Source organism: Megascapheus bottae, chromosome 2 (genome assembly GCF_031878675.1).
Source record: "Megascapheus bottae isolate mThoBot1 chromosome 2, mThoBot2.hap1, whole genome shotgun sequence".
NCBI classification, from domain to species: Eukaryota; Metazoa; Chordata; class Mammalia; order Rodentia; family Geomyidae; genus Megascapheus; species Megascapheus bottae.
In genome coordinates this window covers 5,513,572-5,540,278 of record NC_143510.1, presented here as the reverse complement: position 1 = coordinate 5,540,278, position 26,707 = coordinate 5,513,572, and the positions used below count along the sequence as shown (strand labels likewise).

General features: G+C 39.9%; 1 protein-coding gene across 1 annotated transcript in view; it reads right to left on the bottom strand.

Moving 5' to 3' along the window:
* Window positions 1-13,720: 13,720 nt before the first annotated feature.
* Window positions 13,721-26,707, bottom strand: part of Syt10 (synaptotagmin 10) — a 63,847-nt gene continuing 50,860 nt past the window's right edge. The window contains exons 4-7 of the mRNA XM_090319944.1: window positions 26,108-26,228; window positions 20,716-20,887; window positions 16,705-16,834; window positions 13,721-13,958 (exon numbers count right to left, since the gene is read on the bottom strand). Coding sequence (XP_090176070.1) covers window positions 13,887-13,958; window positions 16,705-16,834; window positions 20,716-20,887; window positions 26,108-26,228 — 495 coding nt within the window. The 3' untranslated portion in view covers window positions 13,721-13,886. The remainder of the gene's footprint in view (window positions 13,959-16,704; window positions 16,835-20,715; window positions 20,888-26,107; window positions 26,229-26,707) is intronic.

Below are 26,707 nucleotides of genomic sequence, written 5' to 3'. Positions count from 1 at the left end.
AGGGATTAATGGAAGCCTGTGGGTCTCAGCTGCAGGCTCTCCTTACAGCAGCCACGCTTACTGCTCCCTCCATGCTTAAGTGCCACCAAGCAACAGAGGGTGCCAATCCATAGTGTACATTGGCAAGATGAAGCTCTGCATCAGCCCTTGGGAATAGGTGACTCACGCGCCCACTCTTGCTGAAAGCTATTGATTTTTCCCCCTATTTATTTACTTTTCATTTCAGAGAAATAGTCACTTTTTCAAAGAATGGAAGTACAATTTAGTCTGCTAATGTATTTTGAGAAAAGCAAAAGGCAAGCTCCTGTCACTCAGACTCGGAACAGCCACATCACCAGTTATTAAAGAAAGCTAGGCCCCAGAGACTCACACCTGTAATCCTGGCTTCTTAGGAGGCTGTAGTCTGAAGATCCTGATTCAGTGCCTGCCTACAAAGAGAGATTCAAAATATTCATATCCAATTAGCCAGCAAAAAGCTGGAAATGGAGGTGTGGCTCAAGTGGTAGTGTCAGCCTTGAGCCAAAAAGCTAAGTGAGAGTTTGAGGCCCTGAGTTTGTGTACCAGTACTAGAACTAAGAGAGAAAAATAGAAAAAAGAGAAAAGAGAAGTCACTTCTTGTTTTCCAGACTTTAGCAACTCTGGTGAGCTGGAAGTTTAATAGTCTTCAGGGTCTAGGTAATAAAATCAGCATACACTGTCTTCATCTAGCCTCTACAACTTTCCCTTCCCTTCTGTGCTCTCCTCTGAGAAGTCATTTGTTTCTTTGATTTCCTTTCTTATTTGTTGATTTTGTGCTGGTATTGGGCCTTGAACACAGGGCCTTGCATTATTGCTTATCTTTTTCACTTCAACTTGGTACGCTACAACTTGAGCCACAACTTCATTTCCAATTTTTTGGTTGCTAATTGGAATGTTTAGCTAATTCAAATAAGAGATTCTTGGATTTGCCTTCCCCAGGCTTACTCTGAATCTCCATCCTTGCAACTCAGCGTCCTGAGTAGCTAGGGTTGCAAGCTTGAGCCATCAGTGCCCAGTTCTAGCATCTTTTTCATTCTGGTTTTCTTAATGTTAACTTTTAACTGATTTTTTTGTCATTATAAATGTGATCTACAGAGGAGGTACAGTACACAAGTCAGGTAAAGAGTCCACTGAGTGGGCTGGGCGCTGTGGCTCACGCCTGTAATCCTAGCTATTCAGGAGGCTGAGATCTGAGGATCAAGGTTCAAAGCCAGCCCAGGCACAAAAGGATCTGAGACTCTTATCTCCAATTAACCTCTAGAAAACGGGAAATAGGGCTTGTCTCAAGGTTAGGGTGATAGCCAGGAGCTGAAGAGCTCTCAGGGATAGCACCCAGGCTGAGTTCAAGCCCCATGACCCCCCCCACCAAAAAAAAGTCCATGGGGGGGCATGTCACCCCCTCCTTCTCTCTCCCAGTTTTTCTCTCCTGTCCCCACCCACAAGTTGTACAGTTCATTTTCCACATAGTGAGTACCACTGCTGCATCTGTTCACCTTTGTGCCTCATTCCTACATTCCCCCGTATCCTCAACACAGATCTTTCCACTCTTTAATAGGCAAAGAAAACAAATCAATATTCCTCCACCACATCAATATTTTGTGAGACTGTTTATAAACATTGTTTCAAAATGTTTTATTTTTTTTGAAAAAATCTTTCCTTCCCTCTTCTGTTTCCTTCCTTCCTTCCCTCCCTCCTTCCCTTTAAATCATTGTGCAAAGGGGCTTCAACTGAACAAAGCAATTCATGAATACAATGTGTCTTGATCCCTTCCATTCTTCATCTCCACAACCTCACCCATCCCCTCAATATAAGCATTGTTTTATAACATGTAAATTCTGTATCCCAAGCTCTGCTCCACCTCTAGTCTTTATATGTCATCTCCTTGGCCATCTCTGCTTGGATGATGACTTTCTCCACTTTTTCATGTTTGTCCCTTAGCCCTATGGAGACTGAGATTTCTATCTTCAGGCATTTGATGAATCCAAGTCAGAAAAAGACATACTCAATCTCAGTACCCTCAGTATTACTAAAAACTTCAGAGCAACTCAACAAAACTGATCCTTGAGTTGGACAAGAGACTTGAACACAAGTACAGGTATAGAAAAGCTGATTAAAAAAGAAATATGGTAGTAAAAAGGAATATGTTATGCAGACACACCACAAGGGAGCTGGCAGGTAATCCTATTTCCTCTTGGCTGACTCCAGATATCTCCTGCCATGTTTCTTTAGAGCATGGCCTTGGGTTAAATAGTGAAAGCTGGGTAGCTTTCTCATTGGTAGATCTCCTTCTTGTTTCCTGTAAGGTTTGTGCTCAGACTTCCTTCTCATGCGACTTCCTCATTCTTTTGTAGCTCCCAAGATCCCAAGCAGGTTTTGGTTTATTTGTATTTGCTTCCAGTGAGTTATGTAAGCTCCAATTCTCTGCCTGCCTTTATAAGAATCCCTTATTTACTGCTGCTAGACATGATCGCAGGGTATCAGTAATGAAACTCAACCAGATCTCTCCACCAGGAATATGGACATGAGAGAGAAAGAAGGACAAGTGCAGATGTTGTTTGCATTAACTGTGCTCAAATGGAAACAGTAAAGAGATGAGTACCTGCTCATTCTTGGCAACTACCATTTTAAGCCATGAGATTCTTTTGTCCCCTGCTATTTTGAACCCATTTGACTAGCCACATTTGATTCACTCACCCAGTTTTGGAAATTAGGGATGTAAAGCCCTAAGGCTTAGAAAAATGCTTTTATAAAAACCACTGGCAGCTCAGTTGGATCCCAAGGTAACTGTAAGCAGGATGGAAGCCTAGAATCCCTGCTTTCATTTCCTGTCCCTTTTTCTGCACCCTTTACTTAATAGGGTCTGCTTCTATACAATCTAGTGGATTTAAAACAAATAATCAAAACTACATAAAATGAGCCTAGATTAGGGTACTGGCCATTGACAAAATAATCTGAAAAATAAAACATGATTAACAGGCTGGGTGCTGGTGGCCAGTGTCTGTAAGCCTAGCTACGCAAGAGGCTGAGATCTGAGGATCTCAGTTCAAAGGCCAGGCAGAAAAGTCTGTGAGATTCTTCTCCCCAATGAATCACCAAAAGGTGCAAACAGAGCTGTGACTCAAGTGGTAGAGCTCTAGCCTTCACTACAAAATCTCAGGAATAGCATCCAGGTCCTGAGTCAAGTCCCAAAATGGGACCCCCACGCTTAAAAAAAAGCCCACTATCCTTTGCTTAATTTCTTTGTCTTAGTAGGATTTTCTTGCCATATACCATGCCCTTCTCCTTAGCCATCTGACCTGCACACATATTTGTATTTAATAGTATTTATTTCATAGTATTTATTAATTGCCACATGCCAATGATCATGCTGAGAATCAGGAGGCTGGGATCTGAGGATGGTGGTTCAGAGACTGCCTCAGCTGGAAAGTCTGTGATTCTATCTGAAATTAACCAACAAAATAGTACAAGTGGAAGAACATCAGCCAAGCCTAGGTACCTGTACCAACACAAACAAACAAACAGCTAATAATGAGGAGAATGATGTAGGTATAAAAACTAGCATCAAAATATATATATATATATAAGTGTGTGTGTTTGTGTATGTGTATATAAATGTATATGCACATCACAAAAATGGCAGATAGATTTATTACTTGGTAGGCCAGGTATATAGAACAAGGCATAGGATGATCTGAATCTCAGGGATGAACAAAGCATTAATGAAGTAGGTTGTGTTTTGTTTTGCCTGTCCTGAGGCTTGAAATCTGAGCCTGGGCACTGTTCTTGGGCTCCTTTTGTCCAAAGCTAGAGCTCCACCACTTGAACCACAGAGCCACTTCTGGCTTTTCCTATGGTTAGTTGGAGATAAGCTACTCATGGACTTTCCTGCTTAGGCTGGCTTTGAACCTGGATCCTCAGATCTCAGCTTCCCAAGTAGCTAGGTGTGACTCCAGTTTTCAATCCCAGCTACTGGCTGAGGCCCTCTATTGCCTTTCTCTGTGTGTGTCTTGCTGTTCACCAATTTAAGGAGATGATCTGTGGTCCCAGTAGCACCAAGTACACAGTCTGCAGATGACTGAGCCCAGTGAGGTCTGCTGACATGTTCGCATCTTTTCTTCTCAATATGATCCTTAGCTAGCAGCCTGCATTCTTACCTATGACTTCTACTTAAGGTAAAATCTTTAATCACACATCTCCTAATGAGAATACTTTCCTATAACAATATGCACAATCAAAAGCAAAATTTTACATCCACAGTAGAAACTGCTTTCTGTTCAGATGATTTATGCTCTTACTTGGAGCTTTGGGTGACTTCTTTTATTTTAAAAACTAAAAAGAGAAAGTAGAAGTGTAGGTCAAGTGGTAGAGAACCAGCCTTAATAAGTGAAGATGCTGAAGGACAGAGACTAGGCCCCGAGTTCAAGCCCCAGTACTGGCACAAGGAAAAAAGAAGGAAACAAAGACATAAAGAAAGAAAATAACTTACGAAGACTTTTGTTTGCATTGGACTCTATATCAACTTACATATTATTCCAGTACATCTAGTCATTCATCTAGCATAATTATGCCTTTTTGGATAATAACCTGACAGGCTTCTGTTTTGTAGGATAAACACTTAGGGATATAAGCATATGAAGAATTTATCTCTATTAAAAAATGAAACATAAATGCTTAAAATTCAATGAGGAAAGAAGGCCTAACTTGAGAATGGAAAAAGACTTCAATGATGAAATGCAAATTGCCAATCAATACAAAAAAGGTCACTCTTAGTAGGAAAAACTGAAACAGAAGTTAAAATATTGATATATTAGTCATGTTCTACATGGCAAAAAAGTAATAGTGCCAATATACATGAGTGTTCTTTGAAGCTCTCATATGTTACTAGTGGGGGTATAAATTTTAAACACATGTAAATGTAAATATATATACTGCCCAGGGAGAGATATAATATGTATCTATAACATAAATATATATATTCATATAATATACAATACAGAAATGTAATATATACACACATAACATGTACATTATATAAATGCATTTGAGATATATACCCATGTGTATGTCTAGATGTATATTTACAAATATATGTGTGTATGTGTACATACAAGGATATATAAACATATAAACACATATACATACCTATATATTCATTATATATGTCTATATACATGTATGTGTGTGTATATATGTATGTTTATGGTGACTATGAGTGGACATTTGTTCTGTCAACAATTAGATGCCTGATTATCTAAAACTAGCTGTTACTTCAGTACTTACGAAAAAAAATTGGAAAACTGAAGGCAAAGGTATTAGGAATGGGGTTACCTCAAGTGTTTTATCACCTATAATTTATTTCTGAAGGTGTGGGAGTTCTTGCAGGTAAAATACGTCGAGTTAATCATGTGCAAGTGAGGACTGCCTCTTTTAACATTTGATTCATTACTCCTGCATGGAAATGGTCTCAGGACTTAAATGAATCATTAGTAACAGCAATCGCATTGAAGCTCAGAAAATGATACCCCAGAATACGATATTTGGCACGCCAATTCTTTGAGGTCAGGACATTAGAAGGGGAATCTGTTTGTGAGTTTGTCCTCTCTCTCTTTCCTTGTCTCTCCTGTCCATTCCAAGGTAAGCAGTGGAATCTGAGCTTCTTTCATGACAACCAGTGAAACTGGAAATATTACTGTTAACTTCCTCTGGCTTCCTTTGTAAAAGATGGCTAGAGCGTGCTCTGACTCACCTTGTGTGACAGTGGAACAAAGTCCCTCCTCATCTCAGAAGGAGTCTTGCCAGAGACCTGGGAGGAAGAATACCACCAAGACACTACACACAAGGCCTGCTACCCTAGCATTTCCTCTCCTTCTAGGTCACACACACCTTAGTCTAATCTCATTTCTACCAGTTGTCTGCTTGCTATTAAACCTAAGCATAAGCAAAAGTAGTTTTTTTTCTATTTTTTTGTATTATCTTGCTCAATGCCATCCCTTCCATCATTCTCCCCCATCTTTCCCATGTCTCCCCTCCCCTCAAGTTACCTGCTTTCATTTCTGGTATTTTATTTTGTTAAGTTCTCAGCTAATTATTCAAAGGAAATATATCACTGGAATCCATTCCTGCATATACCACACTTAGGTTTTTAGTGTGTTTTCTTGTATCTTTATAAGTTAGACCTAACTTCTACTTATGAGACAAAAACGTGTGTTTTGTGTAAATGACTCACCCCATTAATAAATGGGCAAAGGAGCTAAATACAGATTTCTCAGAAGAAGAAATAAAAATGACCAATAACATATAAAGAATTGCTCTAGCTCCCTGGGCATAAAGAAAATGCAAATCAGAACACTGAGAATCAATCTCACCCAGTAGGACTGGCTAACATCAAGCATTTGAACAGCACCAAAGAAACCCTTTAACACTGTTGGTGGGAAAGCAAATTAGTGTTGCCACTATGGAAGGCAGTTGGATATGTCCTCAAAAAAATGAAACATAGAACTACTGTATGAACCACTGATACTGTTCTTAGGCGTTTCTCTACATGATTACAAGTCCAGATACAATGAAGTCACCATATGTGCATCCACAATTAGCGCTGCACTACTTACCATAGCCAGGTTATGGAAATAGCAATAATGGACATCTTACAATGAACCAGTTGGTCAAGAAAATGTGACAGAAATGCAATACATGGAACATGTCTTAGATATGTAGCACATATAGATCTATCTATATGTGTGTGTGGTTGTTATTTTATATATACAGACACATATATCAACAATGGAGTTTTATTCATCCATCAGGAAGAAGAATGTTATTTACATAAAAATGGGTGGCTCTGGATAAAAATCACATGTCTAAGTTTTTGAAGGCTCCCGTATCATATAAAACTGTGTGTGTGTCTCACTGTGTCAGCGTGTGCTGCTAGGAATTAAACCCAGGGTTTCACAAAGGTAAGGCAAGTGCTCTACCACTGGCGTCCATCTTTAACCCTGTCAAAGTGAGGGTGAATAAATTCTGTACACTTTGGCACTTCCCTTAGTCTGCTTTTTTGTTTTTAAACAGGAGGGTTAGCTAAGACTGATGAAGAGAAAAGGCATTACACCTTTCTGCCACTACACTGTTCTATAGAAAAAGTGACAAGGCTGAAACCTATATTTAGACCTTGACATTCTGGATTTTGTTGTTGTTAGTCATGGCTTAAACTCAGGGTTTGGGCGCTGTCCCTGAGCCTCTTTGTGCTCAAGGCTAGTGCTCTAACACTTGAGCTACACTGCCACTTCTGGCTTGATATTCTAGATTATTGATAAATGAGATTGTATTTCAAATGAGTAGCCAAAATAATGTCTACTAAAGAGAGGTCTCAAAAATTAAATCTGGAAAAGGTATTTTTCCCCCAAAGACAGACAAAAAAGAATTTGTAATCACTTTATTTCTTTTTCAAAATACATATTAAACAGTAAAATTATATTTCAAGTGCTTTTCCATTTTCTTACAAAAGAAATCATAAACTGTACTTCGTAACAGATTTGAGGTTTCATTGTTACATAATTCATCCGAATTTGACAGATTCACACACTCTAAAGACAGTGTAAAAATACGGCAATGTGTAACATTGTTTAAAGGTGGCTGCAAAAACATGTGCTCTAAGTAATACAATTATAGGCTGTCAAGTTTCACAAATGGCTGGTTACCAGGTACAAAAGCCAGAATCACGAATTTGCAAAGGTTTTGGATTTTCTATTCTATAATACGGAAGTCAAAGATAGTTATTTGAACAATGGCTAAATAGTAAATCACAAACTTGATTAAAAAATCACCTTACAAACAATATGACTGAAAGATATACACACACAAAAGAAGATCAAACAGGATGGATCCTAATTCTGTGGTGTCATATATAAAATGAAGAATTTTAGTTGCTTTTGCCAGTACAGCATAATCTATGAATACTAGTTGAGAAGGAAAGCGGGAATTCTACACACTATGATCTGAGCCAGTTTTCTGCTTAGACTTCATTATTCAGAAATGAAGAGTTCCCCTCACTCAACTCTGCTATTTCTCCTTGGAAATAGTCAATAACAAGCAATCGTAAGGACACCAACAAATTGAGTGTGTGTGTGTGTGTGTCAATCCTGAGGCTCGAACTCAAGGCTTAGGTGCTATCCATTGAGCTAAAGCTCTACTGCTTGAGTCACAGCTCCACTTCTGCTTTTCTGGTGGTTAACTAGACACAAGAATGTCATGGATTTTCCTACCCACGTTGGTTTGAACTGTGAGCTTCCAATCTCAGCCTCCTGAGTAGCTAGAACTACAGATGTGGGCCACCAGTGCCTATCTCAGGATGTTAGACTTTTGTTTATGAAATAAAGTATACATACAAAATTTTAGATATTAGAATAGTCCAACTTATTTATGCAGTAATAAAATTTTGTGATTTTTTTTTACAGCAGATTATCTCTGTGATCCTGAAAAGCTCAGAGGAGATTTTAAAAGGAGCAGCTTGGAATAACACATAAAAATTACCTATGTAGACGTAAATAGAATAAAACATGCACTTGGTTTTGGTGCCAGTCCTGGGGCTTGAACTTAGGGCCTAGGCATTGTCCATAAGCTTTTTATTTTTGCTCAAGGCTAGCACTTTACCATTTTAGACACAGCTCCACTTTCAGCTTTTTAGGGGTTAACTGGAGATAAGAGTCCCATAGATGTTCTTACCTGAACTGGCTCTGAACCATGATTCTCAGACCTCAGCTATCATAGTAACTAGATTACAGAGATGAGGCACTGGCACCTAGCATGCTCTATTCTATTTAATCTCTGTACCAGGATGTCGCCATGTATCCAAATCAAATCTTAACTTATTTTCATGATGAGAAAGGTTAAAGAAAGTAATTTTTTACACTGTGATGGGAATACATTTGAATCAAACATTTAAATGCCATTGTTCAAATGCAATCTTTTCAATTAACTACTAAGGGCAGCTGACAAGGACTTACCAATACATCTTTGATCAAATTACAGAATAGTTTAAAATATAAAAGTCTTTTAATGAAAGAAAATTCTTAGCTCAAGTCTATCATTGAAAACCATATAGAAAACAGCATTCTATTTCATTGGCTCTGAATCCCATGATAAACTGTTAGACTCATTATGTGTTCCTGAATAATAGGCTCTTCCTACAAGTACAGAAGAATCATGTCCTGAGTTGAGTCACTGAGTAACTATTACATGATGTCTCATGGGGTTGCTTATCGGACAATGTTAGAGGACAGACTGTCCACTGAAACTAAAAATAGAATGGATTTTATTGATTTTTGCATCTCAATATCTTTATTTCCATACATCTTTACTCAGCTAGCATTTAATTACATTATATTTATATTCTTTTTTTTCCTCCCAGAATCACTTTTTGACAACAATCCAGTTGTAGCCTAAAAAATGTCAAGTGTTAAGTACTTCAAACAATTCAAGTGGCTACAAGATTTGGAAAGATAGAAAGATCTCCAAATTTAGTTTAGATTTACCAGAGGCTAAATGACCTTAAATCCTTACCAACCTCAAGTGTCTTCATCTCTTCTCTCACTCTGTGTCTGTCTGTCTGTCTCTCTCCTGTGCTAGTATTAGGCTCCAATAAGCCTTGCCTCTTGCTTGGCCTTTTCACTCATATCTGGAACTGTACCATTTGAGCCGCACCTCCACTTACAGCTTTTTTCTGTAACTGGAGATAAGAGTCTCTTGGACTTTCCTGCCCCAAACTTTGAACTGTGATCCTCAGATCTCAGCCTCCTGAGTAGCTAAGATTACAGGCAGGCGTGAGGTACCAGCACCTGGTCCCCTTAGTTTTCTCTTTTAATTATCAAGTAATAGAAATGCCTGGTTCTAATCACAACTCTACCCCCTTTCCATAAATATGTGTTCTTAAATATTATCCAGTCATCTTTAAAAAAAAATAGTGATTGTCCTGTGGTCAAGGCTAACATCTTGTGTCATGTGCTCATTGGAGAACTACTTCTGGAACAAATCACATTTTTTTTAGATAATAAAGGTGACACAGGTTGACTCCTCCCCCCCCCCACTGCTTGTGAAATAACTAGCTGTTCAATGAAAGTTTCAACAGACTGACAGCTTTTTATCGAGGCTGCAAAATTTTAAACTAATAAATACTCTAGGAGAATTCATGTCCTTGTAAATGTCATTGAAATATCATAAGCAACTGAGTTGAAATATATTTGCTTTAATATAAAACCTGAGTCAGTATTGATCACTTGTGATCTCCCTGCAGTAACGTGCACACACTAAACAAAAAATACTGTGCTAGAAAGTGTATGCCTAGTGCTTCATTCTATTACTATCTCTCTGGCATGAGTCCTAATGATATCTGAATGTGCTTGGATATTCAGTAAAGTGGCAGAAGCTCAGGCTGGCCTTAACTGTGAAGATTGAAATGACCAAGAAAAGTATTAGTAGAAGCCATCACATCTCCACCTTTTGGCTGAGATCAAGAATAAGAAATGGGTGAGAAAAAGAAAAATAAAACATATCAACGGATTTTGTGACAAACTATGTCTGTTGCAAACATTTCTGATTCTTTTCCCTGATTGGATGTTGGTGAATCAGTTGAAAATAATAAAGCAAATATCACAAAGCCATGAAAAAACAATACAAAAGAACTTCAGTGTATTTATACTTGTTGAATGCCTGATCCTTTTTTTGGACCTCTATTTTGGCAACAAATTCCTGAGATTAGGTACTTGCTATATACCTAAACTCCAACTCTATAACTTCATATTATGTCAATCCTGCTATTAAAATTAGTAGGGGAGATTTCTAACATGAGACTTTATTTTAAATTCTGGAATGAAGAATATTTCTTCAGTCACCAGCTGTATGGCTGTCATAACAAAGGGTATTGTTTCAAAATGGTGGAATCACAATTTCTTAAATGAGTGATCTGTACATGATCCTGCCTTATCAGTCAGTGTGGTACATTCCACTCCAGTTACAGAAAACATCAATTGTGAATTCTTCTCCCTAATTTCTTTCACAGAATTAACCACATACTCTGAGATTTGTAAGTTAACTTTAACCCTTAGGGAACTTTTTATTTCTAAAAATTAATGTAAAAGGATTTACTTAAATCTCAATCCTCATATTAAAATCTCCTGATTAAATGGTAGTTCCCAGAACTAATCCTAACCAGTGTTTTTATGTCCTCTTAGGAAATCAAGAAAAATACAATATTTGAAGGATGAATAAATTCACAAAATAGAATTATGAATAAAGGTATGTACTATATTGGTTTAGAAAATGTGGTTGCAATTTTACAGTGGCTATAGTTAATTATTTCTCAAAAAGCCAATAGATGTAAGAGTTTTCAATTTTCATTTGGCAAATTTATTTCCCTATAAAACAGCATTCCAAAATTCCCTATCATCTTCAGTACTTCAGTCTTTAACAATTGGTTCTTTTAGGCTTGAGAAAGTAGCCAAGGATTTCAATCTGGTTTTTTCTATTATTTTCAATTACAATCCCATTCTCAAAATAATACTATTTGCATTGACATAGTACAAAATTTTTTGGAAAACTTTTTGCAGTATTTTTTGCCTTTAAAATTATTAATGTGTGACATATTTACAATTTAATTAACAGCATTTCTTTTCTTATGACATTCCAGCAAACAAAATCCCAATTTTAGTTTTTAATATTTATAAATAAGGGATTTTATGAGAATATAATTTTCATAATTTGTGATACAAAGTGCCTCATCTAGATAAATTTGTTTTTATATTCCAAGTATAAATGTTGTTGCTTAAAAATCTATTCTAGATTAAAGCTGAAATATGAACATCTCAAAAGTAACAGAATAATTCAGTACAGACACTCTCCAATGAGATTGGGACTTAAGATAATAAAAAGTAGATCTGGATGTAAAGGAAGTTCTGCCTTGTAAAAACATTTGCATAGTTTTTACATCTAATAGCCTGATACTTGCTCTTGACATTTATTTTTTCCTGTCAGTCCTGGGGCTTGAACTCAGGGCCTGGGCATTGTCCTTGGACACTTTTTATCCTCTGCCACTTGAGCCACAGCACCATTTCCAGCTTTTTCTGTGTATGTGGTACCAAGAAATCAAACCCAAGGCTTCATACATGCTAGGCAAGCAATCTACTATAGGCCATGCTCTTTGCCCTGTCCCTAAGCTTTTGTGCTAAAAGCTAGTGCTCCACCACTTGAGCCACAGTTGTATTTCTGGCTTTGGGGGTATTTAAGTGGAGATCAGAGTCTCACAGACTTCTGCCCAGGTTGGTTCTGAACTTTGATACTCAGTTCTCAGCCTCTAGAGGGGCTAGGGTGAGGAGACTGAGCCACCAGCATTTGGTTTCCATGATTTTTTTTTTTTTGCCAGTCCTGGGATTGAGCTCAGGGTCTGAGCACTGTCCTTGGCTTTCTCAAGGCTAGAGCTCTACCACTTGAGCCTCAGCACCACTTCCAGCCTTTTTTTTTTCTATGTATGTGGTACCAAGGAATCAAACCTGGGTCTTCGTGCATGCTAGGCAAGCACTCTACCACTAGGCCAAACTCCCAGCCCCTCCATGATCCTTTCGAAGGAAAAGTCCTTTCATGGAAGGACTGGAGGTCTGTGCCTTTAGAATAGATTAGCACATTTTTAAACAGTGTGGAAGATGTATCTATGAGGAGCTGGATGAACAAAATGGTCACTCTCCTTAAGAAAACTATCCAGTTCCAGTGAAAGGCTCCTAACTGGGTTGAAGCTTTGTCACCACAAAGCATAGTATAAAAGACGGTATACACAGACATTAATTAGACCTTTGGTGTCTGCTAAGTGTGATCAATCAGAAACACAGAATCTATAGGAGAGCCTCAAATCACAAAAGAACACGTGTCACAGGCTTTGAGACCTTAGAAACACTGAGAGAAAATGAATTTGATTCTATTCAAATAGGATTACTATTGCTACACTTGAGAGTATGATCCTACAGGAAAAAAATGACCAGTCACACAACACAACAACTGATTAAACCAACACTGGCCACAGAGCATTATGAAAACAGTAGCCCAAATGGCTCAACTTCCATATTTTTTCCTCCAGCTACTACATGATAGTTCAAAAATAGATTCTTTACCTATACCACTTTCCCTGCAGGAGGCTTTACAAAAGTTGTTTTTGTGTTTTGTGTTCTTTGTTGTTTTTAGTTTGGCAGAGCCAAACTTCACCAAGAAAAGCATTTGCTGAGAAGGAAAGAAAAAAAATGTGATTATCAAGTACAAAACCTTAGTTTGTGCCAAGGCTTGATGCTACGTAAGTTAAGATTAGAATGTCCATCTGAGGGGGCTGGGATGTAGCTCAGTGGGAGAAAACTTGCCTGGCACGCTTGGGGCCCTAGGTTCAACCCTAGCATCACCCCCCAAAAAATGACCATCAATATAGAACCATATGCATAATCATTAATAAACACAGTTATAACAAGAGTAAAACCATACAAATATAAATTGTGCTACTTTGTACAATAGCAGCAGACACTATGCTTAATTTTAGATACATAGGGATTGTTCATTAAAAAAAAGTTTCTTTGCTGATGCAAAGAATCACAACATATTTAAACACTGCCAACCAGGCATGTGACTCCAGGGTCAAATGCCTGATAAAATGAAGGACTATTTGTATTCAAGTAAAATGTTTTCCAATGTTCAAGACAATAGTAAATTAAAAAAAATGGACATCAAGTTTATCACCATGAGTATTTTTGAAATGAAAAAAAATCAAACTTTCCAGTTACATTTGTTCCCCTAATTCAATGAGTACTCCATCGTAGGTCTTCATAAAGGCCATAATTTTTGAGGACTTAGGGTGTGGATGGTGGTTTGGGAGAAGAACAGGACCCTTGACTGTCAAAACTGGTCGCCCGGCCAGGTAACTGGAAGATCATAATTTCAGAATATATGACTTAGTGCAGAGAAAATAATACACTGAGTAAGTGTTGCTTCCTTTTGAACAGCGCACATTGCTGGGTGCTGGTGGCTCATGCCTGTAATCCTAGTTACACAGGGGGCTGAGACATGAGAACTGAAGTTCAAAGCCAACCCAGGTAGGAAAATCAGTGAGACTCTTATTGCCCATCAACCACCAGAAAACTGGAAGTGGTGCTGTGGCTCAATGTGCTTGAGCACAAAGAGTCCCGAGTTCAAGCACCATGATAGACCAAAAACAAGTGCGTATTTGTCCCCCACATATCAATCTCTGGAGGGAAGATTGACACAACCCTTGTCCTTCAAAACTTACCTTTACCAGCAGGATGAAAAGATGGGAGTATTTCACAGCGAGGTGCTCGGAGCATGGTGCACTGTGCAGCAATGAATTAATGAGTGCAGAATTATCTCACACTTTAGAACAGACTTATTTTTGCACAGGAACAGGACTTGAACTTAAGGCCTGGTGCTCTTACTTGGCTTTTTCACTCAAGGTTGGTGCTCTGCCACTGGAGCTTTACTAGTTAATTTGAGGTATGAGTCTCATGAACTTTTCTGCCTTAGACTGGCTGTGAACCTTGACACTCAGATCTCAGCCTCCAAAGTAGCTAGGATTACAGATATGAGCCAACTGTACCAGCTTTAACTTATGTATATATACATACATATATACATATAATTGCTTACTAAAATAATTGTAAAGAATATGATATCAATAATAACAATTTATTATTATTTGTGCCAGGCTTGAACTCGGCCTGGGCACTGTATCTGGAGTTCAAGGCAAATAGTACTCTATCACACACAGAGTTCTATCTATGGAGCCTCAGCTCCATTTCATTTTGTTTTGGGGAGGGAAAGGGGGGCAGTTAATTGAAGATAAGAATCTCAGGGACTTTCCTGCCTGGGCTGTTCTCTCACCTCAATCCTCAGATCTTAGATCTCAGCCTCCTGAATAGCTACCATGAGCCTCTGGTCCTGGCTACTCTCCTTTCTTGAAGAGAACTTAAAACTTAAAAAAAGAGATGAGAACCGGGAAAAGAACAGTAATGAGTGGAGTATGAAGTTTCTATAACACCTACTGTTGAAATGAAATATAGATTTTCACAACATGTTGAGCTATTCAGAGAACATGTCTCTGAAACATTCCAGAAAATACTCCCTGTGACTCCCTGTGTGTCTTCCTGTCCTGTATGATTTACATTACATTATGAGGGCAAGTGAAGCCTTGAATCACTCATGTACAAAAGGGCTATCAGTGACAGAGGCTCACCTTTATGTAAAAACAACAGCTCAAAGCAAGAAGCAGAGTCTTATCCCTAGAAAGATAGCTGAGAGAGCTATTATTTATTTGCTATCTGGTTATTATGCCTATTTTTTATTGAAATAGATAAGTTCTTCATCTACTACATATGTTTTTGTGAGCTTGCATCACATTACTACACAATAAATTGGGTCATACACATTAGACTTTGTAAGCTCCATCGACTGTCTGGAAGGAAAGTCATTCAACCAAAGCCACATTCAGTGGACCATGGAGGCAGACACTAGCTCCGTAAATAAAAGATCTGACAGAAATGAATGTTAATAACCACCTCTATTTAATACAGAGGTTAATAGTAGTTGTAACAAGATATAATATAGTCACGATAAGAGATAATATTGTGGTCCATGTGTAAATCATGTAGTATTTCCATCGATTCAGTTTCACTCTGATTTGACTGCTAGCCCAGGGTCATAGGAGAAATGTGCAGAGATTCATGTAACTTGTCCAAGGATTTACAATAAACAGACATACAGCAGGACTTACATGCAGTCGATGGCTTGTGTGCTCTGTTATCAGAGAGTTTGGGAGGAGGTGAGGAGACTTATTTGTCTCTTCCTGTAGAAAAGTTGTATTAGGTGACTGTACCTAAGGACACTCTTAAAAATAAAAGGAAGGAGGAAATGAGAGGAAAGGAAAAAGAGAGGAGAGGAAAAAAAGAAGGAAAGGGAAAGGAAGGGTAGGGAAGGGGAGAGGAAGGGAAAGAAGGGGAAGGGAGGGGAGGGAAACAGGCAAGGAGAGGGGGAGGGACTGGGAAAGAAGAGAATGGAAGGGTGAGGGGGGAGGAGAGGAGAAGAGAGAGGGGGAGGGAGAGAGGAGATATGAAGGGAGGGAAGAGGAGGAAGAGGAAAGGAGAGAGGGAAAGGAGGGAGAGAAAGAGGAGAAGAGATGTAGGGCGAGGAGAGGGAACGAGGGAGAAAGGAGGAGAAGAATGGAGGGGACAGGGAGAAAGAGACAGAGAAAGGGAGGGAGGAAGGAAGGAAAGAAGGAAGGAAGAAGGGAAGTAAGAAAAGGACAGAGGGAAGAAGGAATTAGGGAAGGAAGGGGAAGCAGGGAAGGAAGGAGGCAAGGAAGGAAGGCAGGAAAGAAGGAGGAAGAAAGGAGGGAGGAAGGAAGAAGAGGAGGGAGGAAGAAGGAGAGAAGGAGGGAGGGAAGACAGAAGGAAGGATGGAGGGGAGAAAGGTGGGTCTGTAGTGTTGTGTACCTATTGAGCATGAAGTCCAGAAACTCAAATGGACTTTCCCTTCCCCCAAGGTAGCAGCACACTGCACTGGATGTCGGATGCTATGAATAATAGTGTCAGGTAAGGGTTAACAGGCTATTTAAGGAAAGTGCTAAGCACCTCTTGGAGACCTGTCAATGGGGCTTACCTCCAGCAGGGGATGCCAGTGGGTAATGGGTTTCCGGTGGTAGGCCAACATCTCGTTCCAATGGTCCCGCCCCAGCCCCTCGGCATCCAGGCCTGTTCTGCACACACCAATGACTTCATTGTGCCCCACCCTGCAACATGGAGAATATTACATTTTCATCTCCAACATTTGAGGTAATGGAGCCTTCTCATACATCATAATAACATTTCCAATTTTTTAGATGTGAAAATGCTAAAAACAGAGGGGCTTATAGTTCTGTAAGTCAGGTAAAGAGTACATTTCTTTAGGACAGTGCCTCCCTTCCCACCCCCACTCACAAGGTGTACAGCCCATGTTGAATGTGGTGTCAGGTGAGTGCCATGGCTCAGCGTTTGATCACTCTATTGCTGTGCCCCCCCACCAAAGACACATAAACAAACGAGACAAAAGGAAAAGAGAACAAAAAATGACAAAGCCTTGTTTCCATGTCCTGGACTTGATTTCCATAACTGTATGGTCAGCGGCACAGAGCACTGTGCCTCTGTGATTCTTTCCTCTGGTCTCGCTGTGTGTGAATGTCTGCAATCCTGCATATCTGTCATGTCCCGGGGCATTTTAGATCTAGTAGTACCACTTTAAACAGCGCATTGACACACTAAGTGGTGTGATTTTACAAATTACAATAGCTTCCCTTATTCACAGTTTCAATTTGTCCACTTCTAGTTTTACCTATAATCAGTTTGGCCAGTCTAAAAATATAAAATGGAAAATTCCAGAAATAATTAAAAATTTTAAATATTTTTTTTGGTAGTACTAGGGTTTGAACTCCAGGCCTCACATTCTCTTGTTTTATTGGCTTGGGCGGACTCTACCACTTCAATCACATTTTCAGCCCAGCTTTGTTGTTGGTTACTTAGAGGTTGAGTCTTGTGGACTTTCTGTCCAAATGGCCTCTAATTGCAGTCCTCCTGGTGACAGCCTCCTGTGTAGTGAGGATTACAGATGTGATGTGAGACATCCTCACTGGGCTTAAATAATGTGTGTGTGCGTGCGCATGTGTGTGCGTGTGTCTGTGTGTGCATGTGTGTGCGTGTGTGTGTGCGCGAAGCCTTGAGGCTTGAACTCAGGGCCTGTTTTGCTCAGGGCTAGCACTCTACCACTTGAGCCACAGACTTTAGGTGGGAGAGTGGAAATGAGAGTCTCACAGATTTTCCTGCCCAAGCTGGCTTCAAACCATGATCCTCAGATTTCAGCTTCTTGAGTAGGTAAGAATGCAGGTGTGAGTTACTTGCACCTAGCCCTTAAATAATGTTTAATACAATATATAACTGTGTATTTTTCTGGCCAGTCCTAGAGCTTGAACCCAGGGCCTGAGCACTGTCCTTGGGCTTTCTCAAGGCTAGAGCTCTACCACTTGAGCCACAGCACCACTTCTGGCTTTTTTTCTATGTATATGGTACTGAGGAATGGAACCCAAGTCTTCCTGCATGCTAGGCAAGCACTCTACCACTAGGCGAAATTCCCAGCCTGTAATTGTGGTTGTTTTATTTAGTTATGGTTATCCATAGTTCTCTCCTCTGCCCAATTTAAAGATTAAAAGTCACCATAAGTATTAAGTATGTAAGAAGCACACTATATGTTATTTGTGGGACATATTGAACACATATCCCACATGGAGGAGAGCATGCAACCACTTGTGATGACATGAACCCATGTAAGTAAAAATCAAGTCAACAGCATCAACAACCCCAGAGGAATTTCTATGACGTACTCAAACCCTCTGAGGGTGCTTCAATTTGAACATAATAAGACAATAATAAAAAGAAAAAAAAGATAAAGTAATGTACCCCTGATGAATGTAACTGTAACCGCTCTATATATTACCCAACAATAAAATTTTTTAAAAAAGATTGTATGAACAAGAAATACTTCAGATCCTTAATGTATGCATTTCTTTCTTGCAAGCCTTTCTATCATTTTTTTTGGCTCTAGTCTGGCTTAAATTCAGGGCCTGGATATTATCTCTGAGTTTTTCTGCTTAAGGCAAGCACTCTACTTCTGGCTTTTTGCTTGTTGACTGGAGGTAAGAGCCCACTAGTTTTCAGGCTTGGGCTGGCTTTGAACCTTTAGCTTCAGATCTGTCTCCTGAGTAGCCAGGGCTCACAGGTATGAACTATAAGTCCTCCACTCTTTCTATCACATTCAAGAGATGTAAAATAAGCCCTGCTTTTTTTTTTTTGCCAGTCTTGGGCTTAAGCTCAGGGCCTGAGGACTGTCCTTGGATTTTTCTCAAGGCTAGAACTCTACCACTTGAGCCTCAGCACCACTTCTGGCTTTTTCTAAGCATGTAGTACCAAGGAATTGAACCCAGGTCTTCGTGCATGCTAGGCAAGCACTCTACCACTAGGCCAAACTCCCGGCCCAAGCCCTGCTTTTTTAAACAACAGTTATAGTATTGTGAAAGTGCTAACATTTAGTAAATAAAGCATAGCATTTGATTTCTCATGGAGTAGAGAACATCTTTCCTAGCCTCTAAGTGGTGTTTACACCTGCAAGCATCGTGAGACAATCAATCCAAACAAAGTGGGGGCACTGAGCAAGGTGGGGGCACTAAGCATGGTGGGGGCTCCCCCCCCAGGGCCTCACTGACTACAGTGTACCACAGAGTGCTCTGTGAACCTTCCTATTCCTTGAGCATGTCCACAATGAAAAGTTAAGCAACAATAAGTTACCACTCAGAGCTTATAATCTAATTCTAAGAAACTGAAATGTACTGTCCTGTCCAGTCCCTGTTTCGTGACTATGGACCTGGACATTATCATTATTATCATCATCATCATCTCATCACCACCAACATCATTATCATCATTAGCATCACCATCATCACCACCACCACCACCACTACCACTGCTGTCATCATCATCATCATCTAATTTTATTGAGAAGCAAATGAAATATCCAGAGTCGAGACCTGGCTAACTTTACATACTGCAAAACAGGTAGAAGAGGATCTGAATCAGAAATTAAGGCAATTGATTCAAAAGTGCAGGTGCCTATAATCCCAGCTACTTAGGAGGCTGAGATATGAGGATCACAGTTGAAAGCCAGCCTGAGCTTTTAGTGGTAGGGCTCCAGCCTTGAACACAAAAACTGACAGACAGGGCCTAAGCGCTGTACTCACACATGCACACACACACCAAGTACATGTAAGAAACTGCTTTCTCAGATGGAATGTAATTAAAGGAATTTATGCATTATTTTTTCTGGTTTGGGAGGTTCTGGGGTCTGTACGTGCTAAGCAGGTTCTCTACCACATGCTCATACCTCTCACCATTTTTGCAGGTAGGTTATTTTTCAGATCGAGTCTGATTTATTGGTCCTCCCATGTAGCCGGGTTTACATGTGTGAACCACTGTACCAAGCCTCAAATGGATTCTTGGGAATTTTTAGCCTCAGTTATCTTCTCTAGCTGTGATTTTTTTTTCTCTGTGGTGGTTTAGTAGCCAAGATTATAGAGGTGAGTCACTGTACCCAGTTTCTTCAGGGTTATTTTGATGGACATCTCTGAGGGGATTTGGGGATGGTTTTAGAGCATCTATGAATCTCTTCCTGTTATTTAGTATTATTTACCTCAATATCAAACTTTTCAAGCAGATTTTAGGAATAATTTTTTTGTGCGCTGATCCTGGAGCTTGAACTTAGGGCCTGCGTGCTGCTCCTGAGCTTTGGTGATCAAAGCTAGCACAACACCATTTGAGCCACAACTCCAGTTCCAGCGTGTCTGCTGGTTCATTTGAGATAAGAGTCTCATGGGCTTTCTTGCCCAGGTTATTTTCAAACCAGGATCTTCAGATCTCGGCTTCCTGAGTAGCTAAAGCCGCAGATGTGAGCCACAGGTGCTTGGCTCTACCCAGTGGGTTTTGAATGGTCATTCCTGCTTCCTTCTGTCTATATGGAGTGGCGAGGGAGGAGCTAACCTAGAGAGCAGCTTATGCCAGCACAGTGGTATGTACTGAGCAGGGGCTGGCTTACCGGTCATAGTCCATGACGGTGATGGACAGGCTGACCTGGTCCACATTCTCCGGGGGGATGTCAAAAACAATGGCCTCGTTGTACACAGGGTTCAGAGTGTTCTTCTTTGTCGTTGTTTTCCTCTTTTTGAGTCTCCGGCCTTCACACATCAGAGATACTTTGACATAAGGATCTACGAGTAGAAAGGTAGTTGTAGTCAGTATGACCTTGAAGCAATTCTTAACAGAATTAGTTTATGTGCTGTGGTAGTTTTAAATTCACATGACTTATGCAGAGCCAATAGATTCTCTAAGGCATAGTTAAAGGTAAGTCATTTATCTGGAATGAATGTAAACCTAATGAATCTGATCTTACTGTTGGTTTTTCGGAGAGGGGGGAAAGAGAGTTAGTACTGTGGATAGAGAGAGCCCCATATTCATGTTTGGCTTTCTTGTTCATAACTGGTTGCAACTCTGCCACTTGAGCCATGACTCCAGTTCAGCATTCTGCTGTTTATTGTGGAGCTGGAGTCTCAGATTTTGCCTAGGTTATATGGTTTCAAAACCCCCAAATCCTCCATTGTCAGGCTCCATCTGAGCTGGTGGTTCACGTCTGTGAGCTATGAAGGAGGCTGAGATCTGAAGATTGAAGTTCAAAGCTAGCCCAGGGAGGAAAGTCTGTAAAACTCTCATCCCCGCCCCCCCCAAAAAAAAGCACCAAAAAGTTGGAAGAGGAGCTGTGGCTTAAGTGGCAAAGAACCAATCTTGAGCAAAAAAGAAAGCTCAGAGACAGTGCCCTCCCTCCCTCCCCACCCCCGAAGCCTCTGGCGCTCAGTGTTTTAAGCAGCTATGATTACGCGTTCTTATGTGCTTTTAGCTCAGAAGAGAAAAGCTATTGGTGTATCAAGAGCTACTCCAGCATGGAAATAGAGGTTTGTTTTTCTTTGGGTTTTTTTTGCCCCAGATCTTTGAGAACAAGTTTAATTACAATTTGCTTAGGAATGTCAATGAATAAAAACAATTGTTCAGGTTATTTTCCTTCAGACTCACTTAAAGTAAGAACATTAAAATTTGTGAAAGACTTAGCAATATTAGTTCTAGATAAGCACACTGAAACACTAAATCGTGCTTGAAGTTTTCTTTAACTGCTGGATAACATAGTAAAGTTAGAAGTGTGATTTTAGTTCAGTGCCAGTGTCTCACACCTGTAATCATAGCTACTCAGTTGGCTAAGATCTAAGGATTGTAATTCAACGCCATCCTCGGTAGGAAAGTTCATGAAACTTATTTCCAATTAATCACCAAAAATCTGGAATTGGTGCTGTGACTCAAGTGATAGCCTTGAGCAAAAGAGCTCAGGGACAGTACTTAGGTTCTAAATTTGAGCCCCAGGAAGGGCACCAAAAAAGAAGTGTACTTTTAGTCACAATGTTAGTGCTGCAACAAATTTGAATAAAAGAAATCCTCACTATAAATATTTTATTAGGTATACTAGAGTATATGATAAAATAAAGATCTTTAACTTATTTTTAAGATGGACACAAGGAAGACTTCGATAGCACATTGTCTACAAGATGACAACTGGAATGCGAAAAAAGTTTAGTTGACTAATATGTGTGTGCCTGTGTGTGTGAGCGCATGTGCGAGTGTGTGTGTGTGCAAGCGCACACAAGCACCAGTACTGGGGCTTGGATTCAGAGACTGGACACTGTCCCTTAGCTTTTTCACTGAATTCTGGTGCTCTACCACATGAACTACAGCTCCACATCTGGCTTTTTGCTGATTCACTGGAGGTAAGAGTCTCACAAACATTCTTGCCCAGGGTGGCTTCAAACCTTGACCCTCAATCTCAGCCTCCTGTGTAGTTAGGATACAGGTGTGAGCCACTGGCATGTGGCGAGTAGACGAAATTTTTATGAGCCCAAGAGATGAAATAATTAGCAAATTCTTCTGCAGCTGAGTGGATACGTATGATCTCAAAAGAACCATTCCAATATTTTATAAGTTTCCAAGAAGTCTAATAAAGACTTTGGGAGTGGCAACCTTGCTAGCTAATTAAAAATAAGCAATTGTATGCTCTGCTTTGTTTTCTGCCAGTATTAGTGTTTGAACTTAGAACCTTGTAGTCTTGCTTGATTTTTTCTACTCAAGGCTAGTATTTTTTTCCACTTATAGCGTAACTCTGCTTTAAACATTCTGCTAGTTAACTGGTGATAACAGTCTCACAGACATTTCTGCCCTGGTTGGTTTTAAGTTATGATCCTCAGATCTCAGCCTCCTGAGATCTAGACTGAGCTACCAACACCAGGATCACTCTGTCTTCATTTTCTTTCTTTCATTATTTTACTTTTTTTTCTGGCTACACTGAAGTAGCATCATCAACTCTTTCTATAGTGTATATTTACAAATTTTATTTTCTTAGATTTAGCCAAAATGACAGTAATATAAATTTACTGAGCTTGTTTGGGCTTTACAAACCCTAGGGGGAAAATGTTTCTGTATATCTTGAAGCATTCTGTAAAATGTAGCAAATATATTTGGAGTCTGGCAATCACATGGGCAAAGCACAAAGTAAGAAACCCATATTTCCCATCTATTCTGAAGCACTAAGGAAGTATACTGGAGCCAGATATTGGCTCACTCCTGTCATCCTATCTATTCAGGAGGCTGAGATCTGAGGATCATGGTTCAAAAGCCAGCCAAACTGTCAGACTTCTATCTCCAATTAATCAGCAAATAGCTGTAAGTGGCGTTGTGCCTCAAGTGGTAGAGTACAAGATTTAAAGGGGGGGGGACGGTATCCAAACAAACAAACAAACAAAAACAAACCTCAAGGACAGTGCCCAGGCCCTGAGTTCAAGCTCAAGTCTGGCACACACATGCACACACATGCGCACATGTACACACACACACACAGGAAGGGAGAGAGGGAGGGAGGGAGGGAGGGAAGGAAGGAGGGAAGGAAGGAAGGAAGGAAGGAAGGAAGGAAGGAAGGAAGGAAGGAAGGAAGGAAGGAAGGAAATAAATGTATGCTGGAAAGGAACAGTTACTTATGGGATAATCTATGTTGTGTCCACAGGTGTGTTAATGGGGGAAAAAACGAGTCTATCCTCTGTTTTCCCTCTGTCTGTGTGTTTGTGCTTCTGAGTGGATGATTTCTTGGCTCATGGGCTGACTGAGGAGCCTGATGGAGAGATTAAGGAGGAGGGACTCTCAGAGCACATGCTCCTCCTACGCAAGCTACGTGGAAGTCAAAACAGTCATCTCACCCTTCATTACCACTTGAGTGCTGTGGGCTTGTCTAAAATTTGATCTCTTTGGAAATGGGGGGGAAAGAAGAGGAGCATAAATAATAATTGGTAGGCGACCCTGTTTATCTTACATTCCTCAACATTTCTTCAACCAAGATTTTTATTTTTCCACAAAACTAATGTGCAAGTTTCTTGTTCTTTTGATTTGTATCTACATAAAAGATCTGAGGATTGTGGTTCAAAGCCAGCCTAGGCAGAAATGTTTGCAAGACTCTTAACCTCCAAATAAACCAAATAAAAGCTTGAAATGGAGCTGCAGCAAGCTGAGTGCTGTCTCTGAGCTGTTGTGGTCAAGGCTAGTGGTCCACCACTTGAGTCACAGCTTCACTTCCTATTGGTGTTTAATTGGAGGTTAGAGTCTCACGGAGTTTCCTGCCCAAGCTGGGTTCTAACAGCAATCTTCTGATCTCAGTCTCCTGAGTAGCTAGGAGCATAGGAGTAAGCCACTGGTGCCTGGCTTCCATTATTTCTTTATATCTGCAATATAAATTTATATATAAATGTCTGCCCTAATTTTTGCACCAAAGCAAGCATGACATACATCCTCATTTTTGTGCCTTGTGGTTCTTCCACTGCTTTTCACAAAAGTTAAGAATTCCATTATTGTTTTTATAATGTAAATTTAGCATTTTTTAGTTCTGAAGAATGCCAGAGGCACACATCTTCCTCTTCCATGTCTTCTTTAACTGTATCTCCCTTACTATTTTTAATTAAAAAATTCTGATTTCTTTGTTTGTCCTTATCATTTTTCATCTGCAGATCTGGGCGACATTCACATATTAAGTTATTCATAATACACTGGAATTTCAATGAATTTAGAAAAGAAGTAGCAAAATACTCTGTGGCTTCACCTCTAACAAAGACAGCACAAGAAAATTTTCCTCAGTCTTCATGCATGCTAGGCAAGCACTCTACCACTAGGCCAAACTCTTGGCCTCCAAACATTTCTTTATGAACTTTAAAGAGTGGCTGGGCACTGGTGGCTCACACTAGAATGCTAGCTAATTAGGAGTTTGAAATAAGAGGATCATGATTGGCTAAGCCCATGAGACTCCTATCTCCAAGGAATCAGCAAAATGCCAGAAGTGGAAGTGTGGCTCAAGTGGTAGAGCACCAGCCTTGAGTGAAAAAACTGGGAGAATGCAATGCCCTGAGTTCAAGCAGCCCCCCCAAAAGAACCTTAAAAAGTATTATTTTCATATTTTATTTTCTGTTTCTTGCATTCCCCTTTCCAGATACCCAAATAACTAAGATGAAAAGGTGGCAAGAATGCAAATGCAAATGGTGGTGTTAGAATGTGTTTTTTCTGGCAAGAGTAAAAGAAGTAAATTCAATGTGAATAAATCTTCTTATGGCAATACAAAATCTATGAATCTCCCCTTACACCTGATCAGGCCAAAGTAGAACAGCAGTGGTAAATTAGGTGTGTTGTGTGTGTGTGTGTGTGTGTGTGTGTGTGTGTGTGAAATACAAAAACTAGCTTAATATCCAAAGCAAACTGAGAACCAAGTTCAAAGTCAACATCTCAAAAATAATTTTATTGTTATTCCCAGGGTATTGTACAGAGTGGTTGCTATTTCATATGTGAAGAAATGAGTACATTTCTTTTTGGATGATGTCATCCTAGTAGTCTTCTTTAGAGTATGATTTGGAACATTTTAATTTGCAATTGCTTTTTCTAATTTTATTGTACCCCATTATATGCAAATTAACTGTATAGATAAATGCATAAGATATATGTGTGTACATATGTATATACATATGAAATATATATATATATATATATATATATGCTGGTCCTGGGGCTTCAACTAAGGATCTGGGCACTGTCCCTGAGATTTTTTTGCTTAAGGCTAGCTCTATATTACTTGAGCTATCACTCTACTTCTGGCTTTTTGCTGGTTAATTGGAGATTAAGAAGTCTTCTGGACTTTCCTGTCCTGACTGGCTTTGAACTGTGATCCTCAGATCTCAGCTTCCTGAGTAACTAGTAACTCACACAGGAGTGAGCCACTGGTATCAGGCTAGGTTATATATATTGTGGTTATCCGGAACATTTGATTTGGGGATGAGCCTGTGCTCATGGGCCAGCCTTGTACATACCTGATGAGCCCGTGATATCCATGGCCTTCAGGTTCCTGCACTTGATGACAGTCAGGGTCATGCGCCCGGCAGTCGGCAAGTAGCACAGGGAAAACATGATCTCGCCTAGGTCTATGCTTTCCTAGAGAAACCATCGGGAAGGTTAGCAACGGCAAACACAGCTTAGTGACCAGAAAAGGGAAAGCAAAGAAAGATGGTAAGTGTAAACCACTTGAGTAGAATGTTAGGACATCATATTTCCATCATTCTATTAAGGATTCAGACACGATAGCAGAAAGCTATTCTGGAGAGAATGACATCAGTGTATCCCAGATGTGTGTCAGATATCTCCAGGTATAATTAGGAGCAGTGTGTGTGTGTGTGTGTGTGTGTGTGTGTGTGTGTGTGTGTGTGAGAGAGAGAGAGAGAGAGAGAGAGAGAGAGAGAGAGAGAGAGAGAGAGAGAGAGAGAGAGAGAGTGTGTGTGTGTGTCCTGGAGCTTGAACTCAGGGCCTGCATTGGTTTTGCTCAAGGTTTGTGTTTTCTACCACTTGGGCCACTCTCTGGCTCTTTTGCTGCTTGGGTTTGCTTTGAACCATGATTCTCAGATCTCAGCCTCTTG